Source organism: Podarcis gaigeae, assembly GCF_964106915.1.
Source record: "Podarcis gaigeae genome assembly, chromosome: 9".
Taxonomy (NCBI): Eukaryota; Metazoa; Chordata; class Lepidosauria; order Squamata; family Lacertidae; genus Podarcis; species Podarcis gaigeae.
The window spans coordinates 26,386,298-26,404,431 of NC_139685.1; the positions used below are offsets into that span (position 1 = coordinate 26,386,298).

General features: G+C 46.6%; 1 protein-coding gene across 5 annotated transcripts in view; it reads right to left on the bottom strand.

The window, feature by feature from the left end:
* PDGFRA (platelet derived growth factor receptor alpha) overlaps window positions 1-17,641 on the bottom strand; it is a 63,545-nt gene extending 45,904 nt beyond the window's left edge. The window contains exon 1 of one of the 5 annotated variants that reach the window (XM_083755447.1): window positions 17,353-17,641. Coding sequence is in view for 1 of the 5 variants with exons in the window: in XM_083755445.1 (XP_083611571.1) it covers window positions 14,439-14,474 (36 nt within the window). In the remaining 4 variants the exon portion in view is untranslated. Of the gene's footprint in view, window positions 1-1,166; window positions 1,191-14,438; window positions 15,853-16,333; window positions 16,674-17,352 lie in introns of those variants that run through there. The other 4 variants (XM_083755448.1, XM_083755445.1, XM_083755449.1 and 1 more) reach the window with 4 other exon arrangements.
* Window positions 17,642-18,134: the final 493 nt, after the last annotated feature.

Below are 18,134 nucleotides of genomic sequence, written 5' to 3' on the forward strand. Positions count from 1 at the left end.
GTGATGGCATTAATCATTCTGTACTGTCAAAAATGACAAATAGTCCTGGAAGCACCAATTTTGGTCTGCTACATTCAAATCCATGTTAAATTCACCAGGGGTACCATTTGGCAGATTAGCAGATGCATTTCTGTTTATTGTGAACTGAAAAAAGATACCCACAACAAATGCACACGGCACAATCCCTTTCAAATTTTCTCAGAAATTCTGCAGACATCGGTGGGACTTGCCAGTGTGCATGAGGCTGCAGTCTTAAATCTCAGATGTATTTAAGAGCACGCTTTCGAACCTTGTTGCAAATTTTGCCCCCTATCTCTTTCTCCAACTACTGAAACCAGACACGATATCTTCAAAAATATGCCAAGTGGAACTTGCAAATTTTCGGTCTCTTACATTCAATGTTTGAAGCAAGATCTTGAGGATAGAGTAGTAAATGCCATATGCAGTTCTCAAAAGCACCAGTTTTGGGAGAAAGAGAGCAGGAATTGAAAGCCTGATCTTGATTAGCCTATTCCACAGACAGCATCCATTTAGTTATGCTCTTCTCCAAATTCCTTTGGCTCATTGAAAACATTATCCTCAAGCTGCAGGAATTCCTTATGAAAACAGCCCCAGAGAAACACAGGCTCCGCTTTGACCCATCTCTGTTCAGTGCTGAATACACAGATTTCAAAGATCTTCACCATTCGCAACAAGCAAGGCTGCAATCCTCTGCACACATACCTGGGGAGTTAGTACAATGAACATAGTCCAAAGGTAAATATGCAGAAGATCAGGATACACATCACTCCACTGAGAGTGAGGGGGAAAATGGTTATCATAGTTTGCTGGGCTTTTAGTATGTCAGAATTTCCATTTTATATAAATATATGGCATGTATTTTTCTTGTAAAATAAATATCCTTGATCATTTAAAACCTAGATTCTAAATGTATGACGAAACTCTCTTGCTATACACTAAAAGGGATATAACACTGGGTCCGTGTTCATATTGTATTTTGTTTCTTGAAGAGAAGCAATTCATTATTACTATCATTGCATTCTCTTTTAAGTTTGGCAGAGCGAATGGCTGTAAATCAATGGCTAATCTCTCAAGCACAACAACTAACAAGCTTTTTCTCTATGTGCCATGTGTAATTTACAGTCTTGGGTAATCAAGCTGCCCACCTGCTCCTATCTAAAAGGCAAACACCGAACTCTCTTTTCAAGTGAAATTGCCTTTGAACCCAATGGAAGTCTTGGCACTGACTCTGGGATTAGGTGGGTTTGGCTGACGGTGTGATTTGGTGAAGGCTCTACAAAGAAAACATGGGTGAGGTCATTAGGAACATTCAGCAGGTACTGTCTGCCTTAGCAAGCTGGTTTCAATCTGTGCTAAGTTGCATACACAAAATACATGTCAGTGTGCAATTGTCTGTGGCTGAAACAAACTTGATCAGAAACATTTTTACATTTTATGAGGAAATTATAATTTCTTGTAGTTTTGCATTCAGGAGGTCCCGTGTTCAGTCCCTGGGATCTCTGGCTAAAAGTGTCAGACAGCAGGTGACATCAAAGACCTCTGCCCAAGACCTTGGAGAGTTACTGCAAATCAGAGTAGTCAATAATGGACTACGTAGACGGGGTATATCTGTTCCCCCAAACAGTCCTCTACAAATTCTAATGTCAGGCATGCACCAGTTACTTCCTAACTATTCGATGCACTTTATTTGGTATCCAAAGATATTTTAGTATATTTACCGACAGCATTGAATAGATGACATGAAATGGCATGTCATGTTTGACAGTTGACAGCATGGGAGATTTCATATTTGACACCAGCCTTAATCAGCGTCACTGAAAAATGTTCCCAAGTCTAAAAATATTTGCATTGCCAGTGCTGAGGTTCTTTGTATTTAGAGTGCTCAAAACACTTCACATAATCCCATTTTGATTTTTGTCAGAATTTCAGCGGGAATAAGGGGGTTAAACCTTTCCTCCCCATGCGCTGCTCCAAATTGCACACAAACACACACAGGGCTGGCTATTACATGTTTTTTGTTTTAAATTGAGGTTGTTTTTAACAAACGCACAGGTATAAATGCTGTCATGGTTGCAGTGGCGGTATCTGTAGTGGATGGGTTGGCAAACTAAGGCCCAGGGACCAGATCCGGCCCAATCACCTTCTAAATCCAGCCCGCAGATGGTCTGGGAATCAGCGTGTTTTTACATTAGTAGAATGTGTCCTTTTATTTAAAATGCACCTCTGGGTTATTTGTGGGGCACAGGAATTTGTTCATTAATTTTTTCCAAAATATAATCCGGCCCCCCACAAGGTCTGAGGGACAGTGGACCGGCCCCCAGCTGAAAAAGTTTGCTGACCCCTGTTGTAGTGTGTTGAAGGGGTGTTGCTTCTGGACCAGGCCCTAAGATGCAGTTTCTTCCCTTCTCTCTCTCTCTCTCTCTCTCTCTCTCTCTCTCTCTCTCTCTCTCTCTCATTTATTTAATAATTTTTTCAATGCAAACAACAACCGCAAAGGACACATACAACAAAAACCATAATAACTCTCTTTTTAAAAAAGCATTCTGTAGCACACTGGTTATTCTGCATCAGCGTTGATACAAACTTGCAAACGCAGTCATCATGAAACCCATACAGCTATTCTGAATAGCAGTTTAAGGGTAGGGTTAACAGCAATTTCTCTCTCTCTCTCTCTCTCTCACACACACACACACACACCACACACACCCATATGGCAAAACACTCCACTGCACATGGTCCTGAGTGTACAAAAGTAGCTTTATGGATCCTGGCCACAGTCTGTGATGCACTGTGCTAGATCAACTCACATAACAGATGATCCTGAAACAATATAGCAGCAAGACCTCGACAGCCCAAGAAATGTTGTCTTATAAATGACAACTCGGTACCTGTTTCCTTACACAACATGCACAGTTCAATACAAGTGACAGCACGTGCTGCTTTCATACCAGATGTTATCTTGTGTCTTCCCTTTGCCCAGCTGAAGAAGTGGGTTCTATCAACACAAATTTACAGCATGACCCTAAGCATCTTTACTCAAAAGACTTAATAAAGATATTTAGGATTCTGCCGTTTATAGCATCCACCTCTTCTACTGGACAAAAGTACGATACAAGCATAGGTGTTCCCAAAACATCATCCATAGGACTGCCAGTTGCATTCTTATCCATCCCTACTAAACTATTATTTGTCACCATCTGTAGAAAAAGGGAATTAGCTTTAAGCAGCTTCAACCAAAACTCCTTTTCCATATATGAGAGAAAATAAATAGCTTACAGCTATACTATCCTGAACACGCCTCATCCCATCTGATCTCAGAAGCTAAGCAGAGTCAGGCCTGGTTAGTACTTGGATGGGAGACCACTTGAGAATACCGGGTGCCATTGGCTTAGAGCCTGGATATCTCAGCTGGTTAGAGCATGGTGCTGATAACACCAAAGTTACAGGCTTGATCCCCACATGGGACAGGTGCATATTCCTGCATTGCAGAGGGTTGGACTAGATGATACTCAGGAACCCTTCCAACTTTAAGATTCTATGATTCTGTGAATAAGGTCCTTCCTTGGGGCAGAACCAGAGCTCCATGGTACAGAATTGGCCTTGCATGCTTAATCCTGACATTTCCAGATAGGGGTAGGAAAAGCTCCTGTCTGAAACCTTGGAAGACCTCTGTCAGTCAGAGTTGACAATATTGTGCTAGATGGGCCAGTTGTCTGGCTCTGTATAAGGTAGCTCCCTATGTTCCTAAATACAGTGGTACCTCTGGTTAAGAACTTAATTCGTTCCGGAGGTCCGTTCTTAACCTGAAACTGATCTTAACCTGAAGCACCACTTTAGCTAATGGGGCCTCCTGCTGCCGCTGTGCCGCCAGAGCACGATTTCTGTTCTCATCCTGAAGCAAAGTTCTTAACCCGAGGTACTATTTCTGGGTTAGCGTAGTCTGTAACCTGAAGCGTATGTAACCTGAAGCGTATGTAACCCGAGGTACCAGTGTACAGACTGTACTTGTGACATGCATAGGGACTGCAACAGCATATCCCTATGGAGCATTAAACCAATACCAAGGAAAAACCAAAGGAGTGATTTACTGACCACTGAAATCTCAATCTGGCTGCCCTTCTGTAAGTAGAGGGATGAGCAGCAGCCTGCATTCCCCCACCAGGACTGACAGATGACCAGAACATGCACAACAACTCCAGAAATTCAGCAGATGGCATTCCTGCAGAAACAAGTCATCTGCCTTGGTTTTTCAATTAGCAATAATGGCCATGTGTTTGTGTAAAGTGCCTCCCACTGATAAGAGGCTCTTGGACATCAAAGTCGTCTTCCCTTCCAGCCTTCTTCTCCCTTCATCTTTTTTTTAAAAATCACAGTTCTAGCCTGTATTTTTCCTAGATAAAGAATCCACAGTACATACATCTTTTTTTAAAAAAATAAATAAATCCCATAATCTTCTCTGATTAGCTAACCTCTCGTGCTTCAAGCTGCCTCTGCTGTCTATTTCTTGCAACCAACTCCCATCTATTTACAGAGAAAGAAAATGCAGTGAGTTCAGTGAAAAATATTCCAGATCAGTGTGCTTAGAAACATTCTACGATAAAGTTTTCATGTTTAAAATAAACATGAAACCACATCAGGATTCAGGGCTTATCCACACTTTTGCCCTGTTCTTTCCTGACATAGTCAAAACAAAAAAAAAATTCCTTCCAGTAGCACCTTAAAGACCAACTAAGTCAGTTCTTGGTATGAGCTTTCGTGTGCATGCACACTTCTTCAGATACGTATCTGAAGAATACGTATCTGAAGAAGTGTGCATGCACACGAAAGCTCATACCAAGAACTGACTTAGTTGGTCTTTAAGGTGCTACTGGAAGGATTTTTTTTTTGTTTTGACTATGGCAGACCAACACGGCTACCTATCTTTCCTGACATAGGTTCACATTTAAAGCTCTGTGTCCAAGAATTTTTGCTTTGTTTTTGACCTGGAGGTTTCTCAGTGTAAATGCACTCTCTAGCACTCAATTGGAGCAAATTCTGGGTTCCCCAGGTTGTTGTTTGCTCTGATTCAGCTTGGCGCTGGGTAGAGAGCTGCTCCACAAGTTCCTGATTTTGGTGATGATCAAATTGGAAAATACGGGGGGGAGCAGAGAGAGAAAAGATGTTGGCATGTTGGTTTGTAGAGCAAATGGAAATTTGAGCTACTCCCTTCTTTGTTAGAAAAGTTAAGACCAAAAACACTAGTAAAGGTAAAGGGACCCCTGACCATTAGGTCCAGTCATGGCCGACTCTGGGGTTACAGCTCTCATCTCGCTTTATTGGCTGAGGGAGTCGGCATACAGCTTCCGGGTCATGTGGCCAGCATGACTAAGCCGCTTCTGGCGAACCAGAAACACTGTTTACCTTTCCGCTGGAGTGGTACCTATTTATCTACTTGCACTCTGACGTGCTTTCGAACTGCTAGGTTGGCAGGAGCAGGGACCGAGCAACGGGAGCTCACCCCATCGCGGGGATTCGAACCGCTGACCTTCTGATCAGCAAGTCCTAGGCTCTGTGGTTTAACCCACAGCACCACCCAAGTCCCTCTAAAACACCAGTAAGTGGGCATTAAAATAAACAACACCAAGCCATCCATTCTGCAGTTCCTCAGAAGGGAAGCAAAGTAACAGCTCAATTGTATTCATGTTTATTAAAAAATACAAGTAAACTGCTTGCATCATGGTATTTCCCAGCGAAAATGTGCATAAAATTGCTGCCTATCGATGCAAAATCTTACGCAAACGTGCTTGGGAGGAAGCCACATTGAACAGAATGGGGCTTACCTGTAAGTAACCATGCATACGAGTGGGCTGCACAAGTTCTTAGGTGTTTGCTTCTAAAGTACAGTCTTTCACTGTATTGCCATAAAATAGCCAGTTTACAAAATTCTGTCCGCCGCTCTCAAGCAATGAAGCAATGGCATGTTAAAGTATGAGTGATGGATAAACAGAAGTCAGGGGACCAGCTTTAGAAGAGCGGATGGAGCAAGAGAAAGAAAATTCACCCATCTTTCCCCCTCCTAAAACACCGTTGATCCCTGCTATGACGCTCCTGTGGTGTAAATTGGCTGCATTACTCCAACAGGCCAGTTGGCGACACTGTTGATTCACGCTGATAAAGCAACGTTCTATTACTTTTGACTGATGCAAACTTTAACCTCAGAGGCGACAGATCAATCTTGGAGTGAATCCAGATTACCTAAATAACATCTGCTGGAAAACTTTGATTTTCAAATGGAAAAAAATATGTATTTCTGCTCTGCTTTTGCTAAATGCCATGACCCCAAAGTCCTAGAAACTGCCCAAGCATTATTAGAACCAGGTAAGGAACCAGTTACATAATCGCAAGGTTGTCCAACATTTGCAAGGATTGAAAACCTCCTTGTGGGTCATCAGATGCTAATCAGCCTATAGTCCCCCCAAGGAGATGTTGCACTTTTCCAAGAAAGCATCAAGGAAGCCCAATAAAGAAACACATTTTGAAGAAAGCTTTATATTTTGCAAGCTTCATTGAAACATGTTCATGGGGCCACCTGCAACTTTTCATGGTTGCTGGCTTTTTTCCTAGCAAAGTTCTACCGAAAGCAGAAATTCCCAGTGCACGGAATAGCAGGGGATTCAGCAGCTTTCAGTGACTCCAGGGGAGAGAGGGGCAGGCAATAAAAAAATTGGCTTCCTAGATCCATTTTAAAGATGATGAATTCACAGGCGTAAAACCTGAATGAGTTACAGGATCAAATTCTCCATCCAAGGCCCGTAGCCAAGATTGCTTTCCAAAAATGTCGATTCCTCCTTGGTTTGATGGGTATCACCTCCCCCTTTTGGCCCATTACCCGCTGCAAGTATTTCATTTCCTGGACTGTTTCCCAGCCAAGGAAATGCTGAAAGAGCAGAGGAGAAGAAAGAAGAGAAGGGTCTTTTCCTAATGCCTCCCTAGTTTGCTGCTCCCAAGGAAGGAACACCACCTTGCCGCAACCTTGCATCAAATACATTGAGTGATGCACGTGTGACCCGGGGCCATTTAAGTTACAGGTCTACTAATGAGTGCCAGCCTCCCATTTGTGGTAAAGTATGCTTGGCATAGGGTGGCACTGTGGGTTAAACCACAGAGCCTAGGGCTTGCCGATCAGAAGGTCGGCGGTTCGAATCCCCGCGACGGGGTGAGCTCCCGTTGCTCGGTCCCTGCTCCTGCCAACCTAGCAGTTCGAAAGCACAAAGTGCAAGTAGATAAATAGGTACCACTCTGGTGGGAAGGTAAACGGCATTTCCGTGCGCTGCTCTGGTTCGCCAGAATTGGCTTAATCATGCTGACCACATGACTCGGAAGCTGTACACCGGCTTCCTCGGCCAGTTAAGCAAGATGAGCGCCGCAACCCCAGAGTCGTCCGCGACTGGACCAAATGGTCATGGGTCCCTTTACCTATGCTTGGTGTAGTTTGAAAACACCACTTCATGTGGTGGAGGGTTCCACCACCTTTTTAAAAAAATCTCTAACTGAACATATATGCATTCGGAGTCCTGTGTTGCTGTTATCATTGTAACACAGCAAAGCAGCAAACTATTGATTAAGCAAGAATATGGGGAGGCTGCTGGATCAGCACCCCAAAAGGGTTGGCATTCTGGAGATACAAGCTACCATATAATCTACTCGCTCTAAGTGTGGTCTCTTATTTTTGGATAAGCGTCACTGGCTGGAGTGAAATATCAACCTGTGTAGTGCAAAGTCTTGTTCACCTACTAAAGGGAAGAGATTTAAGTTTCAGCTAACCTGTGATAAAAATATGCTGTCTGCTATGCCTAATCTGTGATGGGTCATTGGCATGTGCAAATTGCTACGTGAAGCGATGGGCATAGCCATGATTTATTTTAGGGGGACAGGCTTTATGCTGGGGTGAGGCAGAACCGAGTTATCTTCAATGCAATTGCTCAGTTATTTTTATTTAACGTATTTTTCGCTCTATAAGATGCACGAGACCACAAGACGCACCTAGTTTTTGTAGGAGGAAAACAAGAAAAACAGATATTCTGAATCTCAGAAGCCAGAACAGCAAGAGTGATCGCTGCACAGTGAAAGCTTCTGGGATAGCTGCACAGCCTGCATTTGCTCCATAAGACGCACACACATTTCCCCTTACTTTTTAGGAGGGAAAAGTGAGTCTTATAGAGCAAAAAATACGGTATTTACTTGATGGGGGGGGAGCTATGCCTGTGCTTGAGCAGAAGTCCATGAGTGATGAATATGCATGTGTGAACTGCTCCTTTGTTTCCCTACCAATGTAAAAATACTACTACCATATACGTTTCCGAGCACAATTCAAAGTGTTGGTGCTAACCTTTAAAGCCCTAAATGGCCTCAGCCCAGTATACCTGAAGGAGCGTCTCCACCCCCATTGTTCAGCCTGGACACTGAGGTCCAGCTCCGAGGGCCTTCTGGCGGCTCCCTCATTTCGAGAAGCAAAGTTACAGGGAACCAGGCAGAGGGCCTTCTCGGTAGTGGCACCCACCCTGTGGAACGCCCTCCCATCAGATGTCAAAGAGATAAGTGATGATACAACTTTTAGAAGACATCTGAAGGCAGCCCTGTATAGGGAAGTTTTTAATGTTTGATGTTTTACTGTGCTTAATGTTTTTAATTTGCTGGAAGCTGCCCAGAGTGGCTGGGGCAGCCCAGTCAGATGGGCAGCATATAAATAAATTACTACTACTACTACTACTACTACTACTACTACTACTACTACTATAAACTAACTCTAATTCTATCCCACCCTTTCTGCCAAAGAAGCCCAAATATGTGCACTTACGACTCTCCTATCTTGGCATCTAGGCTTCCTTTTGACATTAATATGTTATGTCAGTAAAGGATTGCTGGATCCTAGCATGATAACATCTGTTGCCTTTTGCTTGACTGAGATTCTAGGATGGTATGTGCAGTGGCGTAGCGTGGGGGGTGCAGGGGGGGCCAGCCGCACCGGGCGCAACATCTGGGGCTTAGGGTTAGGGGCGCAAATCCACGGGTTAGGGGGCGCAAATCCACGGGTTAGGGGGCGCAAATTACTTGCCTTGCCCCAGGTGCTGACAACCCACGCTACGCCACTGGGTATGTGTGCCTCACTGGTGTAACACAGGAGTGTTAACTCAAAAAGGTTTCAGATTCTCTGAACATAAACTCCAAGCTGTAGGTCGCTAATGTCAGGGCATCCAGGATTTCTTGCTACTTACACAGTGAGGAAAGAGAATGTGAAGCATATGTAAGCCACCCATTAAGGAATCCTTTTGAGCCTTAAAGCAGCTGAAGGATACTTAAGGCTGCCATCCACCCGTTTGCTACAGAGGTTAGAGAGATGGACTGGGGCCTGCGAGACAGGGGTTCGAAGTTGCCACTTAGCTATGAACTTCACTGGGTGGCCTTGGGCCAGTGGCTGTCTCTCAGTCCAGCCTACCTCACAGGGTTGTTGAGAGGATAAAACGGGTAGGGAGAGAACCACAAACACCACCTTGAGCTCCTTGAAAGAAAGATGAGGTATCAATGTAAATAAAATAAAATAATATGTACCCCGCTGAATTCAGGAGTAGTAAACATGCCTAGGAATGGGTTACAAAAATATAAAATGAATTCTATGCTCATTGTGCAGTATAAAGCTTTTCCAGTACACTGGTACCTCGGGTTAAGAACTTAATTCGTTCTGAAACTGTTCTTAACCTGAGGCACCACTTTAGCTAATGGGGCCTCCTGCTGCTGCCACGCTGCCGGAGCACAATTTCTGTTCTCATCCTGAAGCAAAGTTCTTAACCTGAGGTACTATTTCTGTGTTAGCGGAGTCTGTAACCTGAAGCGTCTGTAGCCCAAGGTACCACTGTATTGTAAACTAACCCAGTGTTGAGGCAAGAGCATCAGTTCCCCTTATCCATTGCACATTTCATACACACCTTCCAGTCAAAGAGCGCCAGAAGCACAGGTACAACATGCCAGAAATGGAATAAGTTTGGTGAGCAGTTCCAGGTGGCTTAAGCAAGCAAACTGTTGCTGTTTTGCTAGCTATATGGTGAAGCAAAAGAATTCTGGAGTCACAATCCACTCTGAACTGGGGAGAGCCAGTCTCTCTCAGTTCAACACATGGAATCCTTAAAGTGGAGTAAAACCCACAATGTCACACAAACACACACACACAAATGGATTTTTGCTTGGTGCTTTGTGGCAAGCCACCTCATTTCTTAGTAGCCATGTAACAGCAACCCCATAAGAAAAGGAGATCATAGAATTACAGAGTCGGAAGGGATCCTGAGGATCATCTAGTCTCCTGCAACACAGGAATATGCAGGTGTCCCACATGAGCCTTAGAATTATCAGCAGCACGCTCTAACCAACTGAGCTAGTAACTTGGAGTCTCAATGCCTTTATAAATCATTATTTCTAAACACCAGCTTAATATTCATCATGCCTTACTGATCTCAGAGGTAGTAGCAGTAACATGATGCCTTTATTAGGGTCAACGGAAAGTCACAAGGTCAAGCCATGAGGTCTGTACTCAAGGAGCCACAACAGATCTAGCAGGAGAGGTGGGACTTCAACATTACTTCTCAATTGAGTGATTTTTATTATCTATAAATGAAGTTCTGTTCAGAATACTTGAAAAGTGAACTCCAGGCTATCTAAACTGGGTTCAAACATTTCCTGCATTATCTTCAGTCCATTTTCGTGTGTGTGTCAGTCACTTGTGGTGGAATTATATTTTTTAAGTGGCAATATATTGATTTCCGTCAGATTCTGCAAACTGAAAATCACAGGGTTCAGGGTCTGATGATAAATTCGCACAACCACTTTTTTAAAGGTTTTCCTCATTCAGGCTAGTTTGTTCAATGAATATCAGGCAGGTTGTCACAGCAATTGTTTTGACTAGCTAAATCCACACAACTTGACTTCGGAATCTGGCCACACAACACAACCTGGAAAATATCCTCACCCCCCAAAAAAGTTTCACCAGAAAGATTTGGGCTGTTCCCCTGGAAATGACTTGGAGCAGACACAGGCAGGATGATTAGAACATGCAGAACAATTCAAAAACCTCTGCTTATACTCAACATGGAAGAAATGGTCATGAGAATATGTTTATGACTCACTTAGACTCTCTTCCCCCCAACCATTCTGTCCAGCTCATTGGAGAACCACATTTGAGATCTTTCAGAACTTCTTATACAGTTTGACCCACCAAAACCAGAATCACATATCCACACACTATCAAAATTGACTGCAGATATAATAATAATAATAATAATAATAATAATAATAATAATAATAATAATAATAATTTATTATTTGTACCCCGCCCATCTGGCTGGGTTTCCCCAGCCACTCTGGGCGGCTTCCATAGAAACCAAAAATACACTAAAATATCACAGATTAAAAACTTCCCTGAACAGGGCTGCCTTAAGATGTCTTCTGAATGTCAGGTAGTTATTTATCTCTTTGACATCTGGTGGGGGGGTGTTCCACAGGGCAGGCGCCACTACCGAGAAGGCCCTCTGCCTGGTTCCCTGTAGCTTTGCTTCTCGCAATGAGGGAACCGCCAGAAGGCCCTTGGCGCTGGACCTCAGTGTCCGGGCTGAACGATGGGGGTGGAGACGCTCCTTCAGGTATACTGGGCCGAGGCTGTTTAGAGCTTTAAAGGTCAACACCAGCACTTTGAATTGCGCTCGGAAACGTACTGGGAGCCAATGTAGGTCTTTCAAGACCGGTGTTATGTGGTCTCGGTAGCCGCTCCCAGTCACCAGTCTAGCTGCCGCATTCTGGATTAGTTGTAGTTTCCGAGTCATCTTCAAAGGTAGCCCCATGTAGAGCGCATTGCAGTAGTCCAAGCGGGAGATAACTATCAACTCTGTTGAAAGAAGTACTGTACATCATATGAATTCACCACTGCACTAGAAACCGCTTGAAGTAGGATTTATTGCTCTTGTTATTCTCACTTTACGCAAAAACAACAGTGCCCACATTGACTTCTCTAGGGTCAAAATTTGATTCAACCAGAGTAAGTGGAATCTATAAGAAGTAGTAAATCGGATTTCTTTTTAGGGGCAGGGTATTCTCCTAGTTCTTAATATTAAAAGCAAAAGGTGTCTGGGTTGAGACACCACATTCCCTGCTCTGAAAACCTGGGACTGTTTGTGGACCTGTGACCACTCCAATGTTCAAAGAAATCTACTCTGCACATGTTCAGAGGTATTCTTTGTCCACTTTGTGGTCTTGTGTTTGTTTGTTTTTAAAGGTTGGGGTTTTTTGTACTTTTGCAAACATTCCAGGCTCCCCCAAGCATACAAACAACTCCCACTTGCTTTTCAGAAATTTCATTTCAGAGACAATGAGTTCAAAATTAGAGGGAGGGATAACAAATTATAATAATGTATAAATGTTGAATTAGAGCACTGGAGGAGCCATCTGTTCCAAACTCCTGGCTACAAGATCAAGTTTCTCTGAAACCAAGGGCAGCAACCAACGCAATCTTAAAGCTTCACTCATTGTAGGGTACTACTTGCAGCGTGGCCAGAAAAGCCCTGGAGTTAGAATAGCAGCCGCTGAGGGTCCCCACATATCTTGTAAGCAAGAGGGCTTTCCATTCAGTCCGCCGTGCGTCCCCGCAGGAAGTTCCCTAATGTGAGGAAGGGAGAGTGCTCAAAAGCAGATTCACCACTAGCGATGAATGGGGTCTCCTGTCCACATCCCCCTCACTCTCTGGCACAAGGCGCTCGCAATTTGCCAAAACAATCGCTGGGGGGCAGCAGAGCACCGCCAACCTCAACGCCTCGCTGCTGTTGTGAGTTGTTGCAAAACGGCGCACAGGACCAATCTGACCTCGCGGCTATAATTTACTGCTGCCTCTTCCCTTGGGAAATCAGAAAATCTGGCACGGTCCAAGCCGACCCACCCCGCCACATCACACAGTCAACACAGCAGCATTCAAGAAATCTGAGCGATTCCTCCACTATTTCTCTCTCTCCCCATACACATACACACACGTGTCCTGCGTTTCTAGTGCCTGGTCTTAAATCCTAGACTTTCTTCTTCTCTCTTTCATATCCCCCCACCCCCAGCGCCTGGTGTGGTACTGATCATGGACTTTGCTATTTCTCGGTAATTAATGAGTTCACCACCCCGTGCTCTTCTTGGCAGATCACGGAATTATAGAATTGTAACGGTGGAAGGGAGCCAGGGTCATCTAGACCAACCCCTTGCAGTGCACGTCGCGCGTCAAGATCAGGGGTACGTGACTCCTCGCTAGTTGTCTTCCCGCCCACCCTTGCTCAACTATATCGTGAGAAGTCTTTGCGGGGGGGGGGGGGGCGACATGCGGACTCGACAGTTTTAGAGGAGGGAGGGAGAATGTGAATCCAGCAAACCGCATTCATGACTTCTCGCCAGCCCCAGCCCCAGTCAGCGATTTGGAGACCGCTGTTTTCCATCCGTATAGGAATCACCAAGGCCTTGCCTGGGAAAGCAAGCAAAACAAAGCGAAGTTTGCAAGCTGGAGTCTTCCTAGGTTCCTCCGCCTCGCCCTCTCCCCCCTCTTCTCCTGAGGGGTCCCATGTATTTTAAAAGTCACCACCCCCTTCCACATAACAGATGCCTCTTTCCTTTCTCCGTGTTTTTAAAAGCGGCAATATTGAGACATAGACTCGAGAGCCATTGTGGCCTTCTGGGCAAGGAAGGAAACTCAGGCGCGGGTTCGAATCCCGAATATCTGGCAGCGCGCAAGAACTTCGATTTGCTACCACGAGCGCCTTTCACGTGTTAGCAATAAGATTTCTAGGGCAAAACGTAACTTATGAAGCGACATTCTAACCACGTCAATGCACCTCAAAAAAATCCTGCTCCCTCATCTCCTTGCTATGCACTCTGACCCGCGTTTCAGTGTCTTAGCATGAGGCCTAGATTTTGAGATGATCGCTGAAGAACAACATCTGGACGCTGGTTTTCGTCCATTTCCTCGCTTACAGAAGACAGAACTGCATGTGTGCATGAGATACCACAGATCATAAAGACATGCCGCTTCAAAAGCCATGCTTTGCAGCCCCGGTCTGTTCACACGTTCAACTGCGAGTCACCAACGCGTGTGATCAGAAAATGACCATGCACGTGTGGACTTCACCCATATTCGATAAACCCATGGAGCAAAGGGAAAAGGTCAGGCATCAGCCAGCCTGACTCGACTTAAGGGATCCTTTCCAGAGTAAGCGGCGCAAGCTAGCTTCCAATCCAAAACAACTGCGCATTGTAAAGAGACGCCTCGACCTTCTCTCATTGTTTAGCTTGGAGACTGCTTACGTTCACACGCTTTTCACAGCCTGCCCGTTTAATGCCCGCCAGGACTTGGTGGGTCTCTGTCCACACACCTTGTTAAGCCGGAGTCCCTGGTCTCGAAAGTCCATTGAAGGAAGGCGCCTTAGAAGAAAGCAGCGCTGCGGCTTAACTGGTTCGAGGATCTGTTTCCTCGCAGAGACCAAGGACTTCACATCGGGGCTCTCGTTTAAAAAGGAAGAGTGAATGAGGAAAGAGAGCAGAGAAAGAAAAGCTTAGACTAAGAGAAGATCACCCTTACGCTTTTACTCCTTCCCTGCGAGAAAACAATAGGATTGTCTGGACCAAATTCAAGAAACAAAAATTTGGGAGGGGGGGAGCGAAAGGGGAGCCTATTATTCTGTGCCTCCCTCCCGTAAGTTCTTGGCCGAGAAGGGTTATGGTCTTCCTGGAGGATTTGCTATCAGATCACCTAATGAAAAGGATCCCTCCAGGTTTCAGGGAGATCCGGGCCGTAGTGACTGTCGAAGATGAAAGGGACTCCCGGGTCCCGGCTTCTGCTCCGGATTCTTTGTGTGAAGTAGATTCCAGGGTGTTCCAGCCGAGCGATGTTTCAGAGTTGATTTATGTGGGTATTGGGATGGCACCCTTTCTGTAGATGAAAATTAGTTAATCCTTGTGATGCAGCCCTTTATTTTCAGTTTGCAGAATAGACCCGCGTCTGCCAAAAGTCCCCTCGGTCAAAGCATCAGGAAGCAAAAAAAAAATATCAGTATAAAAGCCACTCGAATCAACGGTGGCCTATGGACGGGGTTCCAGTTAGACGGGACTGGGATGGGGAAAATAGGGGGAGCTGGCAGAAGGGCGCGCTGGTGCTGAGCTTTGGTTGCCTTCTCCGGGAAACTCCAGATTTCACAAATGGTGTCTCATCTCGGAACAAAGTGCCGCGGAAAAGGTGCTGCAAGTGGAACTCCAGGTCCGCCCCGTTGGGTCAAGAAACGAAGCAAAAAGAGAGCGTCAGCGTCGTCCGCTTCGATAACAAAAATCAAGGTGCTCCAAGTCGCTTCACCTTTTGGGGGGAGGGGGGATGAAATGTCCAGAGAAATTGAGAAGACAAATGGAGAAGACAAATTCTTAGGCTCCAAAGAGAGATACATCCCAGTTCTGTGGCCCTTTCGGAGCCAAAGCGGTCTGACGCGGAGTTGCAAAGGACTTCAGGGACTTTTTTCCCCTCTCAATGCAAGCAAGGAAGAAAAAATCTCTCCATAGGAGTGTGTTTGTGGAGGCTAATCCAGAGTAAACTCCCGCTTTGGGGGTTGTGCGTTCGCCCTCCCCCACCTCCGCCCGGTCCCGGATCCGTTTCTGTCCTCTCCAGCGGGTTGTCCCGGCCGGCCGTGTTCTTTGGATCGCCCACTAGCTGCTGGATGGACGATCCCGGTCCAAAGAAAACGTTGAGCAAGCGAGCGAGGAGAGAGCCATTTCCTGGTGCGCCGCCCAAGAACTTTTTTCCAAGGCGACTCGGCTCGCCTTGCAGCGTTGGCAGCGCCAGACAAACAGCCCCGTCGGGTTTTCCATAAGCAGCGTCTGCAGTCCCCGAACCAAAAGTTTCCTCTTCCTCGCCTGGTTCCTCGGGTCCAGCTTGCGCGCCAGGCTAGGATGGGTCGAAGTAAATGCGCGTCTTTAGGGACGCGGAGGAGAGGGCAGGGAGGGGGTGTAGCGGCAGCCAGTCACCCCAAAGGGCGAAAATATCTGCTTTGGAAAGGATATTCTGGCCACGTTTAGAGTGCCACTGGGCGCTCTAAGAGGGCAGATAAACAGGGACGGGGGGCGGAATCTCCCCCTGGGTCTGGTAGACTGGGATCACCAGATTCGGAGGGGCTTCGGTTTAGAGGGAAAGGAAAGCGCAAGGAACGAAGAGTTCTAGTAGTTATTGGAAAGAGAGAAGAGAGAGACCTGGATTTTAGGACTGTCACGGTTTCTTGCCTCTTACCTTCCGCAACAGGCTCTAAGCTGTCCCCCGACCTCCCTGCATCTGCTGAGCACAGGCAGGAGGGAGAAGCCGAGGCTGCATGGCTAGCTCCCCAGTCCTCTTCCTGCTCCGTGATTCATCTGCAGATTGTCCCCGCTGTTTAAACGCGCATACACTCAAAAGGGGCTTCACTCCAGTTTGGGGCAGGCGCGCGCGCACACACACACACACTCGCGCCCCTCTTTCCCCTCCCTTCCAGGAGCCCCCCTTCTGCTGCTGCCCCCCTTCCCCAGTCCCTCCTCCCAGCCCAGCTGCAGGAATGCGGCGCGGTGGCCCCTGCGCGCTCCGCCGAATCTGGTTGTCATTAACGCTGCCAAGAAGCAGGCAGAGGTTTTTTTCTTTCCGCCAGCGCCGCAGCCTCCCTTCAGACCCGAGTTCACAGCTCCCCGGAGAGCAACACCCGATGGCGGAGATCCCTTGGCGACTGGCTGGGGACACTTGCCTTACGGGCAGGAATCCGAATTGGAGCTTGACTCCGAATGGAGGTGTTTCTCTGTCCACTCCTGTATCTTCCCCCAACATCCCATGCAATTCATCCTCAGACTCGATCCTCGGAGATTCCCCACCTCTCCCTCTCCCCCTCTGCTCCCGAGCGCAGCCTCTTTCTCGCTCCGCGCCAGGAAGAGAGCGTCTCACCTTGGCAGGAGGCGAAAGCTCCGTTTCCACCACCGCCCCCTCTCTTTGCGACAAGCTGCCCCGAAAATCCAAAAACTTTCCTGCTGCTCCCCGTTGTTTCAGGAGAAGGCTGCGCTTTTGGGATTCAGTTCCCTACTTGATCGACGGGGAGGGGGCTCGGTTACTTTACTTCTGCGCACATAAAATCGCGTGGCAAAGTCTCCCTCCAACCGCGCGCCTGGGTCCCCAAAGGCGCTTTCTTATCCCACCCAGACACACCGAGCTCTAGAATCCGACCTCGAAAAGCTCCCGAAGGAAAAAGAGAGAAAGAGAGAGAGAGAGAAGGAAGAAATCCCTTCCCTTACCTTCTTGTGTTAATAATCCATAAAAAATAGTACGAGAACGAAAACTTTGTTTTTGTTTTTGCCCCCAAGTAAGGTCCCAGTCTCCCTGCTGCTATTTCCCTTTCTCTGATGGCCTCAGAAACAGAGTCCTGTAATTGATTCAATGCTAGAGACCATCCTGCCCAAACTAATCATTTGCTTCAAGTAAATAGCTGTCAGGAAATGAAGCCCCCCCCCCCCCGCGCTCCTTCATAATAAGAGCCTCCCTGGTTTGTTGGGCGCCTGAGCTCCTCTGCCCGCCTCTTACGCTGGAGGGGGGCGGGAAGGGGGGGTCAGGCCTGGCTTTCGGGCTTCATTTGGGACGGGGGCGGAGAAGTGCGTGCGTGCCTTTCTCTCTCTGTGTGTGTGTGTATTGGCGACGGGGAGAGCTTGACCATATGGTAGAGGCTGGGGGTGGGAGGGGGACATTTGCACGACACGGGGGGTGACTTTATTTCCCCTTCTTCCCAAATGGTCCCAGTTTCATGAACGAACAGAAGTTTCCCCTCCTCACACAGTCCCAGGGACGGTGGGTCGGTCAGCTGCCTAGACTTGGGTTCACGCTCGCCATGTAAGTTGATGGAGGCGCAATCCTGGTCGTCCTGACTTGCTGGTTTATTTATGATACTGTCGTTTCACAGACTGGCCCCAGCCCTGCAGCCAGTCTGTGTGGAGGGAAAGCTGAGATGGCTTGTTGCGGACTGATCAGACCGCGGCTCAGGGAGCGCTAGCGAAGCCCATGTTGCTACGGAGTATTTGTGAAT